Below are 19,242 nucleotides of genomic sequence, written 5' to 3' on the forward strand. Positions count from 1 at the left end.
ATGTACTTAAAATGGCTGCTCTGTTCACTCACTATGTCCCAGGTTTGTCAAGAACACCGTGGGGGCATATTGCTCATGCAACTATGCCCTCTTATATATAGTATGCTGCACCCTGCCTTAGGGCTAGAAGGCCTGCTAAAAGGGTGACTTACCCATACATATGCATTGTAGGGTGGACAGAGCACACTGGGAGTGTGCTATGTCGAATTTGCCTTTTCAGGTTTGCCCCAGTACACTCAGCCTGCAATGGCTGCAGGGCCCTAGAGGGTGGCACAATCAGTGCTGCTGCCCTCAGGAGCCTACCCTTAATACTCCATGCCCTGGATACTGGTGTACCCATTTACTAGGTACTTGCAGTGATATTTGAGAGTGTACCCAATTGTGCCAAGCATCACAACAGATTTAGGGAACTACAACTTCTAGGATACATCAACATCAGGCAAAAAGTGGGGGGGGGCTAACCATGCAAAAAGGGGCCTCCTCTCACAGTAGCGCCACTCTGTAACGTGACATTTGTAACGATAACCATGTTGTAGAAAATGATTTAATGACATGAAAAGAACAAGCATTTGCAAAGCCAAACCGGTCTTGCCAATGAGACCTATGGAAATTAGCAATGTATATTTTGCCGTGCTGTGCAGTGCGCAGCTGAAAATAATTTAAAAAAGGAAAATCACTTACCCTATCTTAGGTGAGACCCAAAAGGGGAATTTAGTTACTGATATCTTCCATGCGGAATTCTCAAAACCCAAGCAGGTTGTGGGTCAGTCAAACCATTTGATTGACTGACTAAATTAATATAAAGGTATCACTTTCTATCACCCTTCAGTCTAAGTTGTTTAAACTTGTATATAGAATTTATTAATTCAAAATCCTATGATATTAGGGGCATGCGCTCTAAGGAAATGCAGTGAGATGTGAACTCAGGTGGCTCTACTGACAATGGTTCTAGTACAAAGAATGTACACATTTCTAAAATATAACAGTTGGGGATTGCTTAGTATGCTATGCAAATACTTCTGGATTACATACAAATACTTGCAAAATCACAAGGCAATATATAATTTCTTTGAAAATAAAATGTACACATAAAATGCACCTTGTAAAACGTTTTGCTAACCTGTTGGGCAACTTTAAATACCATTCCTCTGTGACTCCATTTAGTGTTTAATGCATGTATACATTAAAAAAAAAAAAATAATGGAGAATCTGTATAAAACCATTATAGGCAAAGTAAAAGCAAATTAGTAGTCCAATTCATAGAGTAAGTCACAAAAATGCACCTCCAGCTGTATGTCATTGCATTGTTTTCCCAACCTGGTAAATGGTTTACTCTTTCTGCTGCCAAGAGTAAATATCCTACTTTTTCCTATGTTGAAAGAGATTGGACAAGACTGATATAAGCTCTGCTATAATCAGAGAGCCTATTATTGAACCTCTAATGTATTGAGGTTGCTGCTATATAATATAATAATAATGTCACTGCAGGGTATCAAAAGGGACAGGTGGGTTCTTTTATAGCACAAGTGGATTTCCGAAGTGCTCTGTACTCTTGACACGTAGATAATTTATAACATTCTAAACCAGTATAAAACACTACATGGGTTGTCTCGTATCTAGATGTACTGATCTGTAACTCTAAAGTCAAGCTTGTCAAGCCATTACTAAATCATGCGAAAGGAAGTGGGCCTCGGGTCAGACAACAATCTGGGAGCAAAAATGGATAGATGACCCACTTGCTTTTCCTCTTAAATGTCTAGAAATTAAAGACCACGCCCACCTTTTCTGACTACTGGTACTGCCAGTTTCACGATTTCCTTCTTGCAAAAAGAGAAAAGAAACTTAAGTCAACAGTGAAACCTTGATGACTCCAACACTGAAGCTTTTCATAATGTAAAAAAAGAGAGAAAGATGCACCTTGGTCTGCAGTTTCAGTATCCGAGCTGCTGCCTTCATTCATTTAGACAGATGCAGTATGTGCATGAGTGTTGTTTCATGGCTTTGCAACGCTGAAGTAAAGGGCTTTACAACCTTGTCTAGGGTTGAACATCATTGCTTCCTTAAGATCTTAAAGAAAATATTGTCACAACTCCAAGCCATCAAGTCTACCATCTACCAGGACCTTTACCGATTACTGCCGCTACCACCTTCCCCATTCTTTATTGTTTATGGTTTATTGGGGCGGGGGGCAGGGGTGCTTTCAAGTTCTTGCAGGGACAGCTGTGCCCAAGGTCCCCCCCACCTGATGTCAGATATGATGTTGAATTATACTGATAAACCTGGGGTTCAATATGGTAGTTAGGCAATGAAGCTAAAAAATAGGTTCAAAATATAACTCCCCATTGGGTTGGGTACCGGTCTACTGTACCCTGATAGTTTTACGGGTGACATGCAATTGTTTCTAGGTTTAATTAACAAGCGAAAGCTATGGTATTCTAATCAAAAATAATAATACATTTACATTTCTTATTGACTTCGTTGAGATTACATAGGAAACGATTAGTCCTGAAACATGACGTTCATATTTTAGGATTAATATTTAATTTCCTCTTCTGCCTAAGATTAGCTTTTAAATGGCATTGACCTTGTTCTTGGTCTGAGGATCTATTGGGAGGCAATTCTTTTGCTTATTATTTTGTGCATTTTTCCTTTGCTTTTATTGTCCGTTGCTATTATTGTTCTAAGGGATCTGGATTTGACACCTTTGTGTTATTTATTACCTCGGCTTCTTGGTAATCCCCGTGGCTTTTGGTTGTATTCATTATTATCTTCCGTCTATCAAGAAGGCAAGAATAGCATTCCAGAAGCTTCTGCTGCATGCCCTGAGGAAGTAAGATAAAATGGAAATGGTTCAAGAAGAAAGAGCACTACAGAGATCTGCAGGGGTTACTGGCAGCTCAGTCTAGATAAGTGGTTGATTCCCCCTTATGTTGCTGGAAGGTGGTATCAGTTCTGACAGACAACACTGCAGTAATGTTTTACAGTAGGAGGCAAGAGGGCATGCAATACTATTGATATGTTCACTTAAATACAAAAATTCACCCTGGGCCGGACCTTCCAGGAGTAAAACTAAGGCCTGACTCCTCAAGTGATTTGCTGTTCTTGATGTTGCCCCACGTTGTAGTATTTCCTTGGTGGCTTTAAGAACATTGTCAGTTTATTCGTGCACCAGCAATAGACTTTGCAACAAGTAGTAATTTAACATGTCATTGGTTTGAGTCCAGCCCTAAGCATGAGTGATACCCCGAGATTGCTTATTTAATTCAAACTCATTTCTGTATTCCTTTCCCCTAGTTTTTCATACTGCTAATTTTTAGCAGACTGAAAAATCTGCAAAATGATTCTGGCTGACCCATGAGTGGCCCAGGCAGCTACAGCATCTGGACTTCAAGCACTTCTAGGCTCACCGTTGTATCAGACCGAAGGTTCCCTCTTGTTTGAGAATGAGTAGATCCTACACCACTACCCAGGCTCTCTGAGATTTGAGACTTGGCTCCGAATGTACAAAAAATACTATTGATCAGATGTTTGAAACATATTCTTTCAGATGGTCCGATTAGTACTTACCAATAGCTTAGTCCTTTTAAAACCTAATTTAAATTGAGCATGCATGGGTCTCACAATTGTTGAAGAACCCATTCAATAGTAAGTCAACAGACTGGCTGTGGTGGTCATTGGTTGTCTGTGCGTGTTGTTTGAATGATAAAGGACACCCTCCATCAAACGAGGCAAGTGCATGATTGTTGTTTGTATAAAGTTGTCACTTAAAAGATAACACACTACTACCAGGAGTGATAACCACTCAATCTACAAGTGGTAAAGCAAGAAGACTAGTCAGGTCAATATTCTGCTTCAATAAATATTCAGATCAGTGATATGGAAGTCCATGCATACATCATCAGGGATTTAATGCCAGGATGACATGCGATTAGGTCAGGGGATTATGAAGAACCAATTTAATGGAAGAAGTCACCAGATAGGGAGACAACCTAATTTGCACTTTCTGTGCTCTAGATTATGCGGACCTGAGGGGCATAATGGGTGGAGGATGGAACTTAAAGCCCGTCCTCCCTGTGCCTAGGAATGAATACCCTTTGGATAGGCTACTATTTTAGTGCTGCATTTATAAAAGTTTTGTAATGTTCAATTGAGTCTAAGTCTGTCAACAGGAAAAATCAACATCATTTAAGTCTGTGGAAGATATTAAAGCGAGGGACTGTAACAACGGGTAAATCTGTTTCTGTTCAGTGATTTGGTGTAGCCCCAGTCGTCTCTTATCGAGGGTTCTGTCCTGTAGTAATGATTACCTATTTTGCTGTCTTGCAGTTTTCTGAGCAGGAGCAGAAACGTCAGAAAGCGGAGAAGCTGCAGCAGCAACAGAAGCATGAGCAGGAAATGAGGGACATGCAAGCGGAGTGTGAAACAAACGCCCTCGAGCAGATGCAGCTGCAGGCAAGTGGATCACCAAGACCTGCGTCACCTCTGTTTATGACCAAAGATGCTTTTTCCCCCCACATTTTGCTCAAATACCTTCATGTGCACCACTTGATTGAATTCCAGTGCGTCATGTGGACTCATTACTGGTCACATGCAGACATGCTCATGCATCCCCGGTAAGAAAACCCCATGCATGCTGTAGGCACACAACCTGTGCATTGGCCAGACTCGGCCCCCACACATTTCAATGCACACATTTAATTTTCCGATAATGCACATCCGTTTTTGCAGCAAAGATGGCCCTGCTGTCAATGGGGTTATGCACACCTGAGGCTGCTCAGAAGGAAACTAGGATCCAAAATCACTGTCTCGAGGACTGCAGTCAAACATATTGGGGTTCAAGAATAGATCTAGCTTACATGACATGGGTTGAAGGGGTCACTGTGTCATGAAACCACTCTAGGGTGGGAAATTGTGATCAGCATGATAGTGGTAGCGAGATGTAGCTTTGCCAAAGGTGATTGCATGATTGCAGCTAATGAACAAGAGATGGTGGTTTCACTCTTAATTCCCTGACATGAGAGGCAGACTAACACTGAAACACAGACACACCCCACACACATTTACTCACAACGATGGTAATTGCGTATTGGTGTTCTTAAATGCTATCAAGGGTTTCTTGTGGCTTTTTAGAACACAAGGGCGGCCTTGAGATGGCTGTGTTAGCCCACAATGCATACTACACATTACATGAAAAAAAAATACACTTTTATTTTTTAGAAGTTTGCATAAAATAAAATTAGTTTAAGAGAGAAATATATTTGAAGACAATTAATCTTTAAATTCAGAACTAAACTATGATTTTTGAAGCTGTTGTCATAAAGGTACAGCCAACAATGGGCCATGATTTCCTTCTGAATGTTCAGGTTTTTATGAAGGAGATGCTCATTAAACATAGGCCAGTGATGAGTCTCATTGTTGTGGTTTGAGACATTCAGTTTGTAAATGAATGACCTGGAATGAAACTACTCAAACCAGGTCTAGCCTCTTACTGATTGAAGTCCTTAAATCACAGGAATGACGTCACATGAGAAAATTGAGCATAGTCAGTCCTCAAAGAGTGCACGTGAGTGAAGTGTGTAATCTTAACCAGACAGCCGGAAATAACACCTGGAACATCCAGACCATCTTTCGGTAAAAGCTTTTAAAAACACTTCCTAAAAATATCCTGTAATTTGATGCAGGAAATCATACGTGTTCAAATTCAAAAATCTCCGAAAGCAATGGTGGACCAGCAATTGCGTGGCACACTAGCAACAATATGGTATCACAACTGTTCAGTCAAGGATAGCTGCGCTCCAAGAATCACTGCTAGCGACACTCATCCAGCGCATCTTCACCTTAGCAGCAGGGCTTGGAATAGTGAATAAGTTGAATACTTACATCTGCTTATGCATGTGGACTATGAAAGTTGGCCCTTCAGCAGCGCGTGCAGCTCTCAAACAGTACTTTTTGCTGATTACTTCTGGACTGTTCTAATGTCTCCAGTACTTTAGAAAATTATTAAGTAGGCTTTCACCAGTTGATATACGGTGTTGAACTTCTCCCAGCATCACACCACTCGGGCTATTTCCAGTGCCATGAACCCCCGCAGGCAGACGCCTTCCCCAGCAGCATAATACAATTTTGAAGGAATCCAGTTTGCTGTTCTTGGGCCCCAGCTCAGAAACAGGCTTCCTCAGTTCTGGAATCATGTTCTGCAAGGAGAGGGGCAAATCAGAGGCAAAATACCCTTTTCCATTATTCCTTCAACTGGTAGAGGGTAGTCTTTCTGGAATGGACTGGGAAGTTTGTCTTCTAGTTTCAGGATGTATGTGAAAGACTAGGAGCCTGTGATGGCAATAGTAGTGCCCATAAGTTGCCATTGAACAATACTCACAAAAATGTAATACACTGTTCCATAAATTATTTTATACAATCCCAACTAGTAGAGAATAAAGATCTCCTAAGGCTCATCACCAGAGCAGAGCAAGAGCCCTCACCCACCTATTGGCATGCTTCACCGTCGGGCTTGGGCCTTGTTGGGCCAGGCTGCAATGCCTGATGGCCCTTGCGAGAGGGCTCTTTGTCGGAGATCTTTTGAAGTAGTTCCAATAGGAACTGCAAGAGTGCTGTGAATCCTAAGTTGTGATCTAGGGCCATATGTATAAACACATTTTCCCATAGACACAGAATGGGTAAAACCCTTTGCTACATCTGGCCTCTAGTGAGGGACTGGGTAATGTGAAGTTAAAGTTGACTATAGGTACATGCATCACCTTTAATTCAAATAGAGTACCTGGGCCAAGGTTAAAAACAGAGAGAGAAAGATGCGGGAAATTATGTTCCTATCCCTGTATGTGTATTCAATTCCTGTAGAGTAAGGTCGACATGTTTCACGCCACCACCAGCGGTTGTTTCTTCAGGACTGAAAAGAGAGTTACTTAGCCCTCACAGAACCAAGAGTACGGTTACTCTAAAGTTAGGGGTGTGTTTAAAACATGTGTAACTTACACTAATGTATGAACTTCCTGCGTCAGGTGACCTGGAATAATAGCAAAGAACAAATGTGATAGTATCAAAACTCTCAAAGTGGACCAATGTCAATCACAATTAGTGTCCACATGCACACATTGTGAGCAAACCTGTTGGTGAGAACATGCCAAACTCATGCTGTCCCATCACTGTGAGAGTAAGATACTAAAACACGGAGGTGAATGAAAGCAGGCAAAAAAGAGTAGTCTTACAGCCCCAAAGCAAGGAACAGGCCCCTAGGGAAAACGTGGGCTGTCCGGCGTCTGCGGAACTTAAATGAACAGTATAATTACACTGAGGTGGTATATCAGGGAAAGAATATATCTGAATATTTCATGAGGGTCATACTGAATTAAATGCCCCCAATCGCAGCAGATGGGTATCTAACTTTAACTTTATAAAGGGTGGTACAAGAGAACATGGCTTGTCAGTCTTGACAAAACTTATCATTTAAAGGAAGGGACAGTCCAGGCTGGACAGCAGCTCCCAGCCTGCCTACAGCTACTTGCAATGGAGGGGCGACCCACTCGTATTCCCCAATAATAAGTCAGTTCCATTCAGTTTTAGTATAGATAAAAAGCGCTCCCAATATCCTGTCATTAGAGGCCCCACACAGGACAGCTTCCGCCAAGTAACCCCTCTGCTCGGTTTGAAATGTAATAAGTGTAGTGCCCCGTAAATGTTTGCACCCCACTGGCGACTCATATGGCTAGTCTTATAATAAGCACAAGAGGTGGTTCTCATAAATCTGAAAACTCACGGAATTAAGGAGTGCATCCACCCTCATGGGTGACATATGTTGATGATAATTGTCTCGTTTTTATCAGTAAATGCTGACGTAGCGTGCTGATCCCATTGTCCTGGTACCTTGGGAGATTGTACACTGGACCGCTGATTTCTCCCAGTTCCCAGTTCCCTACCCCTTTCCCCCTTCTTCTGTGACCCTTTGAATAATAACCGTGGATTAGTGCTAACAGATTTTAGATACCCTTAGTGTCATCGTAACGTTGGTAGTCCCCTAAAGTTAGACAAGGTAGTTCTTTGTAAGGCTTACGTCTTATATAGTTGAAACGTTAGTTTGAGGACATAGCTGTTCTATTGGTGCCTTTAGCTCCTCCTCTCTTCAGACCAGTGAGCCTTTTTTTAACCAATCTGTGCACCTCTGCAAATTGGCCCCAGAGCCAGTGGATTCCCCAATCCTATCATCAAGAAGAACATTACACAGAGTAAGCCACTTGTATGGTTTGGTGTGAATCCATTCAGACGTTTGAGATATTTTATGTTAACTTTATGTATATTTTGATTGTTTAGCCACTAGTTATTTGCAGATGAGGGTAAGTGAGTACTTTTTTCCTTCTTCCATTTCACTTAGCTGCGATCCAAGGATTCTGATTAGCCGGTGAAGACTGATAAACCTTTTTGTGAGCTCCATTTACCCATTTTCCTAAACCCTGCAAACTAAACCGAGCGTGTATTACGGGCAGGGGAGCAAACCCTGACCATAAGGGGATGGAAACAGATACCACATTTAAAATGAAAATCAGAAGTCAAGGTCGCCCATCAATATCTATTGTTTGCATACAGGACAAAACTGAACAGATGCTTAAGGGGATGGGAGAGCAGCCACTCAAGTAGGGGACCCAAAAGAGGAGATCCTGACCCACCTGAAAATATTTTGTGTTGTGAGATCTGTGGTTCTGGGACTATATCCAGAGCTCAAGGGTCCCATAGGTCTGACAAAAGGATACAGATTCCATATAAGATCTGTTGATCATTTTTTTGATCTGAATGCCCTTTTCTTACAATAAAATAGGACATCTTTAGTATTGCAATATGTGCAGAGTGCTAGAAACAGTATACCGAACGTGATCGTCCCACATGGCTGGTGGAAGGCATGTTTTTGTCATTCTAGTGCCAGCTGCATAAGGCTGAAAGCAGTTTGTTCTGGGAACATAGTGTGTGCAGGGCATCTTGGAAATGGGGTAAAAGTGATTGCAGGCCATATCCAGTGTGTTCTGGGGATGAAAGGGCTGGGTACAGGCCATAGCTGAAGTCTGTGCTTTAGTCAGGAGGCAAAGTATATCATTGTGAACCTAAAAACTTTATTAAAGTGACATTATCATTCTTTATTCCGAAGAGTAGGGCAACTTGACGAACTATGATCCATGTTGCTTTACTTGTCAGACAGATCCAGCCACAGTAGTTATTAATGCTACTCAGTATAGTCGAGAAACCCAGACTCCATCTTGAAGATCTGTAGAAGGAAGTTGAAATGAATTGCATCGACTGAAAGCATGGCTTTGTAATAGAATTGATACACCTTGGTATTAAGCAAGACTCACAAAATCTTGGTTTGGGTTACTTGGTGAGTGTTACAGACTGATCTCAGGCAACTTATTTCGATGATACAATAAAGGGAATCCATTTACCATTGTTTAGCATTTGTTTTATGTATTGATGATGCACAAGTAGTGACTGTTGTCAGCTTAGCGCAGTGGATTCGGTATTAGTTGCATATGATATTCAGGATGCGGAAGATGATGAACACTGGTGACACTCCTTCTGAAACTTAATGTGTAACATGCCAAGAACTGGACAGAAGGGGGGCAAATACAAATATTAGATAGACTACAGAGGAAGGAGGTGAACCAGTGGGAAAGTGGTCCAGTGCTCCTGCTAATGAGAGGTGAGCAAGTAGGATTTTGTGGTCCATAGTTTTGAAGGTCACACCAGGCAGGTTCTCGAAAGACAAGCTTGCATTGTCTCCTCCAAAGGCTGACTCACTCTTCAGTCCATAAATTAAAAATGTATATTTCAGTAATTTGACTTCAGCAGAAGATATGCTTTATTAAACTGAATGTAGACTGACTGTTAAAGTGAATGCATAGTTAGAACATATTTTGTCAAAGACCTCAGATGAGTTAAAGAGGTTAGTGGTCAGACTGAAATTGTTGATGAAGGATTGATTCTGTGTGACTTCCCTAAGTAAGGAATTGATATTGGCATGTTGTAATGATAGCTTTGGTGGCACATAACACAAATGGGATGAGGGTGCTTATTTTAAAGTTTAGAAACAAGTATGTTCTGTAAAGGTCTGGTTTATGAGTTTGATCTGTGGATGGGACTGAGATGTTTACGCAGTTGTGAATCGTTTCACTGTATTAAGAAGTTGCGGTCTGCCATTGACATCTGCAGATGTTCTTATTATTGGTTTAATATTGGTATAGAAAAAGATAGAGATTAGTTGGTGGATTGTTTTCTTGGATCCTGTTTGTTGGTGCTTACATTGCTTTGATTTTAGTTTGAATGCTTTAATGGGTTTGAGTGATCAGATGAAACAAAAAAGAATAAGTTGTTGAGCTGTGTTACTATTCCTAGAAATTGTGTGGGTGTATAGGCATTTGGAATTTAGAGCTGGGATGATGATTTTTGGACTATGTTTGGCTCGTTGTGTGGTATTTTTGAGCCTGGCAGTAAAATGTCCTTTTTTGCAGAGAAGAGATCTTTTTAGTAATGGTCAGAAACTGTTATTTGAGGTCAGATGTGATGGCGATGCTTCTAGGCTAATTTAATCGTGTTACTTTTTTTAGGGATCTGTGTCAGTTATTGAACCTGCAGCATGAAGTATGGTGTTTTGTCCGGGAAGTTTGCATTTATCCTGAATGTTTTTCTTGAGGGTGGCTGGGTTAGAGTGGAGAAGGATAATTTGGACTGCTCTACAAATCTGGTACAGGATATGCTTGTTGCAGTGTTGCTATTTGAACTGTGAATGTAAAATGAATGTAAAAGGAACACCTCAGTGGTTTGTCCCATTGAATGGCATGCAGTTAAGGGTGTTGACAGATACATTCTATTGAAATATGTTGCATTCTGGTTTGGAGGTGAGGTGTGGTGCAGTCTTTTACCCTTTGGCATAGGGAGCTTTGACTATTGAAGTGATAGAATGTAAGGAACTGTTTACCTAGTCATTCAAGTCTTCAAGTTAGTGAAAAGTGGTATATATTTGAATATGAGTGAGTACTCACAAAAGAGAGTTCTTATACCCCCACAGCCCCCAACTGTTATCCTGATACCACAACAAGGTAGGGCAAGCATGTGATCCACAAAAGCTAATTAGGGAGTCCTAGACACTAATTAACCCAGTTCCCTACATTTTGTTTCTAAGGACAGCAGTTGTTTATGGTCAGTAAAGCCTCACCCACATTGAGGATGAAGCATGCCACGACACAGTCCGCCCCTCCAGATTAAGATAATACCAACCCGGCCATCTCAACCTTACTCCAAAAAAGTCTTTGGGAAAAGGAGCTCAGAATAAAGTATCCTCCGGTAAATATAGAGCTCCAGATGCTAAGTCTTAAAACCACATTTGTGTGTACCTGAGATATTTCCTTTAATCACAAGGACAGACAGGGTAGGATTAAAAAGGATTGTTCCACCTTCAAGCAACCACAGAGGGGTGTTTTGAAGTGATAAGGACTCACCACACCCCCAGGTCCTCTAATGCCAACCATTATGCAAGCCTTTTTCCACCAAAATTTTTATTTCTTCTATTAACTCACTGGTGGGGCATCTCAAAAATCTCTTGTAATTTCTTTTTCTCTAATAACTTCAGGAATTCCTGTCTGTACATGTCAATAGGAAAAACTACTATGGCTCCCCATTTGTCTGCTGGTTTAATGATTGTCATGTGCCATACCAAATTTAGAGATCGATTTATGCTCATCTTTAAAGATGTTATGAAACAGCCACTGTAGTTTCTTGTCCAAGTTGTCAATAGACTGACCCACAACTTCTTCAAATGCTAACACCCCTCGTAGCATGAGATGGGTAGGGGTGGTGAACGTTCATTTAACTCTCAAACCTGTGTTCTAATTTTCCACCTCCTTGTCTTTTCGATCCTTAAAGGAAACCCTAAGTCGGATTGTTCTAAGGAAACTGGCCAATTCTGCATTCAGTTTACACATCACATCTTGGGGTGACAATGAAACCAAGAGCTTTGTTCACTACATTGATATATTATTTATCGTTATTATTCTAGGTGGGTATCCATTTTGAGGGCTGAAACATATTGGTATTGGAGGTAGTAGAGGGGGTGCAGTGAGCTCTTATCACTTCAATACACTCCTCCATGGTTGGTCTTGAAGGTTGAACAACCCTTTTTAATGCTATCCTGTGTGTCCTTATGAATAAAGGAGATATCCCAGAAATGGTTTTAAGACTTAGGACCTGGATTCCAACATTTACCAGTGAATACTTTATTCTGAGCTCCCTTTTCCCAAAGATTTTTTTGGGTTATAGTTGAGACTACAGTGTAGGTATCATCTGAACCCGGTACGGCTGAGGATGAAGCATGCCACAACAATGTGAGTGAGGCCTTTCAGTCCATAAACAGCGGTTGCCCTTGGAATAAAAGTGGGGAACCGAGTTAGTTAGGGCCTGAGACTCCCTAATTACCTTTTGTGAATCACATGTTGGGCCTACCTTGGTGTGGTATCAGATATTTTATTTTGCCTGATCATGCCCAAGAGTCAGTCGGTGAGTTTATGTTTTGTGTCGGTTTTGTTGACCCTGTAGGATTAGAGGGTCCATGAAGAATGGTTTTGGGTCCAGTGAGGCGTCTCTAAGACTAAGCTGTTCTTTTAACATGACTGAAGTGGGCTGTCTGCACTATTGCAAGTTCTCTACTCTGTTTTCTTTTCATTGATGATGGTTTATAGTGATGAAAATGTGTTGTTAGAATAATTTGTTTTTGTTTTTTTCTGTCTGGCAGTGTGTTGAGATAGGCGCATGTTATTTTTGCCTCCTTGTCTTCGTTATTAGTTGCACAGTAAAACTGGAAGATAATACCTGGCCAACTGTTAACGCTACCAAGTGGTATTACCAAGCCATTTGATGCCAACTACGAATTTGAAGCCTGGAATAACATGCAGGTCGCTAAATTACCATACTGTGTACTGAATTATTTTCTGACTTGTTGGACCTTTCCTGCTCAAGCTTTTTTATCTGATTTTTATGAGATGCCAATACATGATCTGACATGCAGGCAATATAGCCAAGTGCAATTCTGCACCCAGGCAAACATTTAAACGTGCATGCTGATAATGTTTTTCTAACACAACTCATAACGGAGATCTGTGAGGGGAAGAAAAAAGATTGAAAAAGATCTCTTGCTGCTGTGAAGGTGTGTATGCATATACTTTTGTGGTTGACTGATTGTTGTTGAGCACCCTAGTGTTGTCATCGATGAAAGTGAGTGAAAAGATGCACATCTCTCGCTATATTTTTCTCTTCATTTTCCACCTTCATATCCGTGCAGCTAAGGATGTCTTTCCTTAGTTACATTGTGTATCTTAGACCCAAATGCATGGTTTCCTTTTCCCCTCCCGATCATAACAGCTGTTAACAGCCTCAGCAGAGAGTACATGTGTTGACTAAACATGGTTGTAAATCCTCACAAACTCCTCAGCATGTCTGTTGTTAAGGGACAGGCTGTGAGAGGTTTACATTCATGGGCTGCGTGGTCGAGCCAGGCACTGGCGGTGACAGTCAGGCGCTAGCATTTGGTGGCCACTATGAAACGCTTGCAGAGGTGGGCAGAGTGAGAACTTGCTCCCGTGTAGCTTGTGGGGAGATGGAACAAACTGGCAGCATGCCTGTGCAGACCTCAATACTCCCAATCAAGCTCATTATTTCGAGTGCGAACTGCAACTGCACTCTCCCAAGAGCCCAGAGACAAACTGGTTCACAGGATACATGTAGAGGTTCCCTCTGTTGGTTTTCTGGGGCGGAAGCATTGTCACCTTTTCAAAGCAAACACTGCCTTTGTAATTGATCTCCATTTAAATTATTAGTGTACAAAATGATCTGTTGTGGATATCCAGAAACTCTGGCATTGCTTCTCTGTAGGCCAACACAGGAATGAATTCACACACTTCAGTGTTAAAAGATGACTGACAGCACGGCCTTCTCCTCTTCCATCACAGTGTCCTCATGGCTGCTACTCCCTTTATTCCTTTCACAGAATGAGAAGTGTCACCTTCTGACGGAGCACGAGTCTCAGAAACTCAAATCACTGGATGACGCCCACAACCACATCATGCGGGAGTGGAGGGACATGCTGCGGCCACGGAAGAAGGTAAATATGCTCTTGAAAGAAAGCTGTGCTTTATTTCAATCAAGAGTCTCCTAGGTGTTGACAGGTATTTGTGCTTGCACCAATTTCAGGCGGGCTGTTACCCAACTACCACAGCAATCTTTTAGATTAAATGATATGAACCTTTCAGTTTCTTTGACTGTCTGGCTTTCTTAATGTTTTTGGCTTTTTTCGATGTTTTGCTAGGCTTTGGAAGACGAGCTGAATCGGAAACAACAAGAGCTAGAGGAATTCTTTAAGATGGCTGTAGATATGGACGGTCAGAACCCGACTCTTAACAAGACTGCCAAGTTTTTTCCTTACGTCTCAGCAGAGGTCTCATAATGTGAAGAAAACAACAAGCTAAGGTCCGACCTACGCAGACACCAATCTACTCAGGAAAAAGTAGCAGTGTGCCCATACCAACACAACGCCTCAGGACAAGATGACAAATGCACCTGAACTTACACTGAGCTGCTGAAAGCAGGCAGGAACTGCGCCTGTGAAATAGCTGAACCTCCCACAGCGCCTGGATCTGCAACCATCCATATTTTCTTTTTCTTTTGTTGGGCAGTTTCCATAGCTGGCACTTTCACCTTCATATTTGGTGGAAGGTGACTTATCTGCCAAGGAGTACGAATTTCAAGCCTTTGGAGGCCAATAAACTTTTTTATCAATTTAATATTAGGGTCTTGCGGACAAGGTAATTATGGCCATTTTGCAAGAAGTGTTGAAGAAGAAGCAAGATAGAACTACAAGAAGAAACTCCATATTTTGGATGATCTAAAACAGTATGTCACTGTGAAGCTTACTGATCTAGAAACTGTAGACCAGCATGTTTATTCTATAAGAATTGTGCACTCAGTCAGTAACCCTTTTTCATGATGTCAGTGTTTGGTTAAAAGTGCAGGGTACTGTTTCCTGTTGTGTGAAATCTAATATCTTAAGTCCGTTAGTTTGTAGACTTTTGAATGAAGGACACATTTTCATCTTTCTCTGAAAGTGGGGTCAAGGAGACCAAATCCGCCTTCTGAATTACATTAATGCGATAGTAGTTCGGCTACCTCCAACCTTTGAAGCCACTTGATGGCTCTAATGTAGGTTGTCCATCGACATGACAAGTCATATCTGTGAATTCTGAAAAGCACTTTTCCTTTAAACCACTTTCCCCGGTTACGTTTGCACCTCATTTCAGAAATGCATGATACATAACACAGACTAGTGTGCCCACAGAGGGCTCATGATGGGATACAATATAAAGGATGTTTAGTACTAGCACAGGATATGGACCAGATTTTGATATTTGAAATAGTTACTGTAGTACGCAAAGAGTCACATTGTTTTAAGAACTTTCTGTACTAACTCTAATTGATACCAAAGACTTGTAGGACAGACTTGTGTGTGTTATTAGAGTTTTCAGGCTTTTTTCTAATATAAGTGGTGGTGCTATGTGCTTCGGTGATCTCATACTACAGTGTTTATAAACTCAGCATATGTCTTGGCCACTTTTATTTTATTGATCTAATCACTCCCATGTTACACAACAAGGCCAAGGTAATTTTATGCTGGGTAGAGTTCCTGAATGTGTAGTCTGCTCGGAACCAAGTGTTGCCTTTCATAATAGGTATAGACGTCTGACATTGAAGGTCCTTTAGCTCATGAAAAGAGGGTGGGCACTTAACCTCTAAATTTGGTGAATAAATACATTTCATCATCCTCCCTGTTCTAACTTTCCCTTCCCATCGCCACTCATTACTCCCACCACATCACCAATCATCTGTTCACCACATGATGAACAGGACCTACCATTGTAGCATCATTCCCTTTGCAAAACACTCCACTCCGTACAACCTCCCTAACACTCACCCTGATACCACACCCACTACCCACCCTCTGCACTGTGCTACACCTCACGATTCCCACTATCTATAAAACCACCCAACATCCCTCACCACACCTCCTTTCTTCTTCCCCACCATGCCACCCCTCACATTTCCCATCACACATCCCTCTTGCCCAAGAAACCCACACCACATCATGCTCCTCCACCACATCCTGAACCTCATCCTCCTCACCACTGCTTGTATGCCATACATGTAAATCACACCACCCTCACTATCGCACCACATCTCTACATCACTGCTCCTTCCAAACTGCCCAAACCACAGTAGCATCTCTCTGCCTACCACATCAATGCACCCCTCTCGCATTACGCTATATCGTTGTGCAACCAGGTCTTCCTATTACCTAATCCTCCCCATCCTTTTCAGAAAATCCTCAATACCTCTTACTCCCTGAATGAACCCTGCCATAGACAGAAATAAAAGATGAGGAACTTACCACGTGTGACATCAGGTTTGTAATCTGTACAAACTCGGGGCCTGATTTAGTTTTCAACAGACGGGTTACTCTGTCATAACAGTGACAGATATTCCATCTGCCAAAATATAAATCCTATAGAAAAGAATTGGATTTATATTTCGGCAGGCGGGGCATCTGTCACCGGTGTGGAGGAGTGACCTGTCTGCCGAAATCTAAACCAGGCCCTCCGTCTTGGCTGTTTTAGTTCTGCCGGGCGTGGCACCGTGTTCCACACCACCATTTAAAGACTGATAACATTTAAAGATTGATAACATTTAAAGATTGATAACATTTGATCTGTTTATGTTTGGGTTAGAGTACTTGAAACAACAAGATAACTAAAACACATACTGTAAACAACCTTCTAGCAATCAACGTTGAGGTTTGGTTTATAACCTTTTTGCTTCCTATGAAGACCAGGTGGCATTGAGTGTTTGTTGCTCTGGTCAGTAAATTCATTGAATACCCCAGTGTGTCACAAGGCTCTGAATCCTTTATTGTATTGGGAAATTCCTATCTAAGATCTGTGTAAATTTTTGAAATACCGACGCTTTACATGCCCCAGTTACAGCTCTTTTGGAGTTTGCCTGACAAATCATGCCACCATCTGAGACAGACTGGCCTATCAGGAAATCATACCTATTGTGGCATTCCAGAATGTCTGGAAGGCTAGTGGGTATCCGTTGGAGTCAGTCATCTCTCAAGTACTGTGGTCCCTATAGTTTCCCACCAGCCACGTTGTGGAAAGGTCTCAATTTCACGTTAGCTGGTGTTTGCCATAAATGACATGCCTCTTGCCTCAGTAGCTGACAAGCATTGGATATGGATTTTTGTAAATACATTACTGCCTAAGACCATGCTACTAGGAAGTGTAATAACTTTTTCCCCGAAACTGCTGGGCTATTAAACCTTCTCAACCGAACAGTTATGAATCTTTCTTAATCACCACCATGTTGTGAAAATATTTGATCAATATCATGTCCCCATTGCCAATTTACATATCATTTGGTGATTTGTTTGATTGGTAACTGTACAGGTTAAACCACAAATGCTAACATGTTCGTTTGTGTTCTATGAAAAGCTATTGATTACCATTGTGTGCCTTTTGGTAATTTTTCCCATTGTAAGGCTGTACACGTGTTTGAAGGAATTACTGCTTGCTTGCTCTATAGAAATCTTACAATTGCTCTTCCTATACATCGAATGTAAAAGTTAAATGAAGTGACATTTCTAGCTAGATGCAATCACAGAGGTGACAAATTCATGTGCAACAAATTTTAGTAAGTTGCAGATCTGTATATACCCAATCAGAGGTAGTAACTTGTCCTTTCACAGCCTAGAACTGTTCCCTTCAGAAACAATTTTCGGGAGTGAAGTATCATCTAAAATAATTATAGGAAGTGCCTTCCCAAAACTTGCAATCTTTCACAATGTGTCAATTAACCATTTTCAGAAAGTAATGTGCCAGTTAGGACTCCTTACGATAAGTGATGACCACCTAGGTGGAGCAATATGATTGGTAAGAACCAATTAAAGAAGCAGCACCTAGTTAGAATTATTAACAAGTAGCAAGCTAATCATTCAGGACCAAATACAGGAAGTGACATGATTACATGAAGAGACATCTGATTTTCAGTTAATGGAATTCTCATCACTGGAGTTATAAGAGAGTGCAATATAAATCATTGGGTGGTAGAGATATATTTTAATTTCTATGCTACGGGGTTTTGCAAGATAGCAAACTGTGCTGTCCCTTGTGTGTTTTGTTTATTTTCAAATTATGTTGTGTTCATCCGTCCCAGGGTTTCGGATGGAAAAAAATCCTGTTATATGTGTATTGTATATTTTGTAGAACTGTTAATAACATTGTAGGGTCTAAATAAATATTTTCCCGTTTCCCAAAAGTGCCTTTTCCAGATGCATCAATGGAAGCAAATACAAGCATTTTATTTTTTACCAATCTGAAAACCTTAGTTAGTTAGAGACTAAATGCTTCACTATTTTGTCAAGGTGGTTTCTCTACAAATGTAATGGTATGTCGTAAGTGAGATGCTAATAAAATAACAAGGGTCTAACAGTTGATTGTGTTAAAAATCATTTATGTTTAGTTAGATATTTCTATATTTATTATTATACAATTATTTGTTACAACCTATAGGTACAGCTACATGATTTTATTACATACACCCCCTAAGCTTTGAATGTATCTTACCATTATCAAAACCATGTTCCACAACGATGTTGATGGTTTTTTAAGTACTTTATTAATTACATTTAAATCTATTATCATATTAACCTAATTTTTGCCTCAATGTTCAGTGTTACTAAATGTAGATTACTCATTTAAATTAACTTAAATTAACCATTATTATTCTTCATTGTGATATTTCATATTAAATGGACAGTAACCTTTAAATATATTATACTATAACAATATTGAAATGAATTTCATCGTACTAATCTTTTATTATGTAGTCATTTCTATGTAGAAGTATTTTCTGTAGTGATGGCATTGATCCTGGGGATGTACTATTAGATACTGAATTTTTAATGCTCTGGTGAATTTTCACAAGTTAAAAACAAATTTGAGACAAGCTTGCATGGAATGACCCGGCCTCACTCTGAATTGCATACATAGACCAAGCTAAATGTTTGTTTTTGTATATTTAACCAGTGTTGGAACCCAATACTGGTAATTGTTGAACCTGAGGGCAGTGAAGCTGTAATCTCATTGGCTG

At 40.8% G+C, this 19,242-nt stretch overlaps 1 protein-coding gene across 1 annotated transcript in view; it reads left to right on the top strand.

Annotated features, from left to right (window-relative positions):
- Nucleotides 1–18,584, top strand: part of STK10 (serine/threonine kinase 10) — a 309,494-nt gene extending 290,910 nt beyond the window's left edge. The window contains exons 17-19 of the mRNA XM_069244642.1: nucleotides 4,327–4,452; nucleotides 14,033–14,146; nucleotides 14,351–18,584. Of these exons, the coding sequence (XP_069100743.1) occupies nucleotides 4,327–4,452; nucleotides 14,033–14,146; nucleotides 14,351–14,488 (378 nt within the window). The 3' untranslated portion in view covers nucleotides 14,489–18,584. The remainder of the gene's footprint in view (nucleotides 1–4,326; nucleotides 4,453–14,032; nucleotides 14,147–14,350) is intronic.
- Nucleotides 18,585–19,242: the final 658 nt, after the last annotated feature.

The sequence above is a fragment of the Pleurodeles waltl genome, chromosome 7 (genome assembly GCF_031143425.1).
Source record: "Pleurodeles waltl isolate 20211129_DDA chromosome 7, aPleWal1.hap1.20221129, whole genome shotgun sequence".
Classification (NCBI taxonomy): Eukaryota; Metazoa; Chordata; class Amphibia; order Caudata; family Salamandridae; genus Pleurodeles; species Pleurodeles waltl.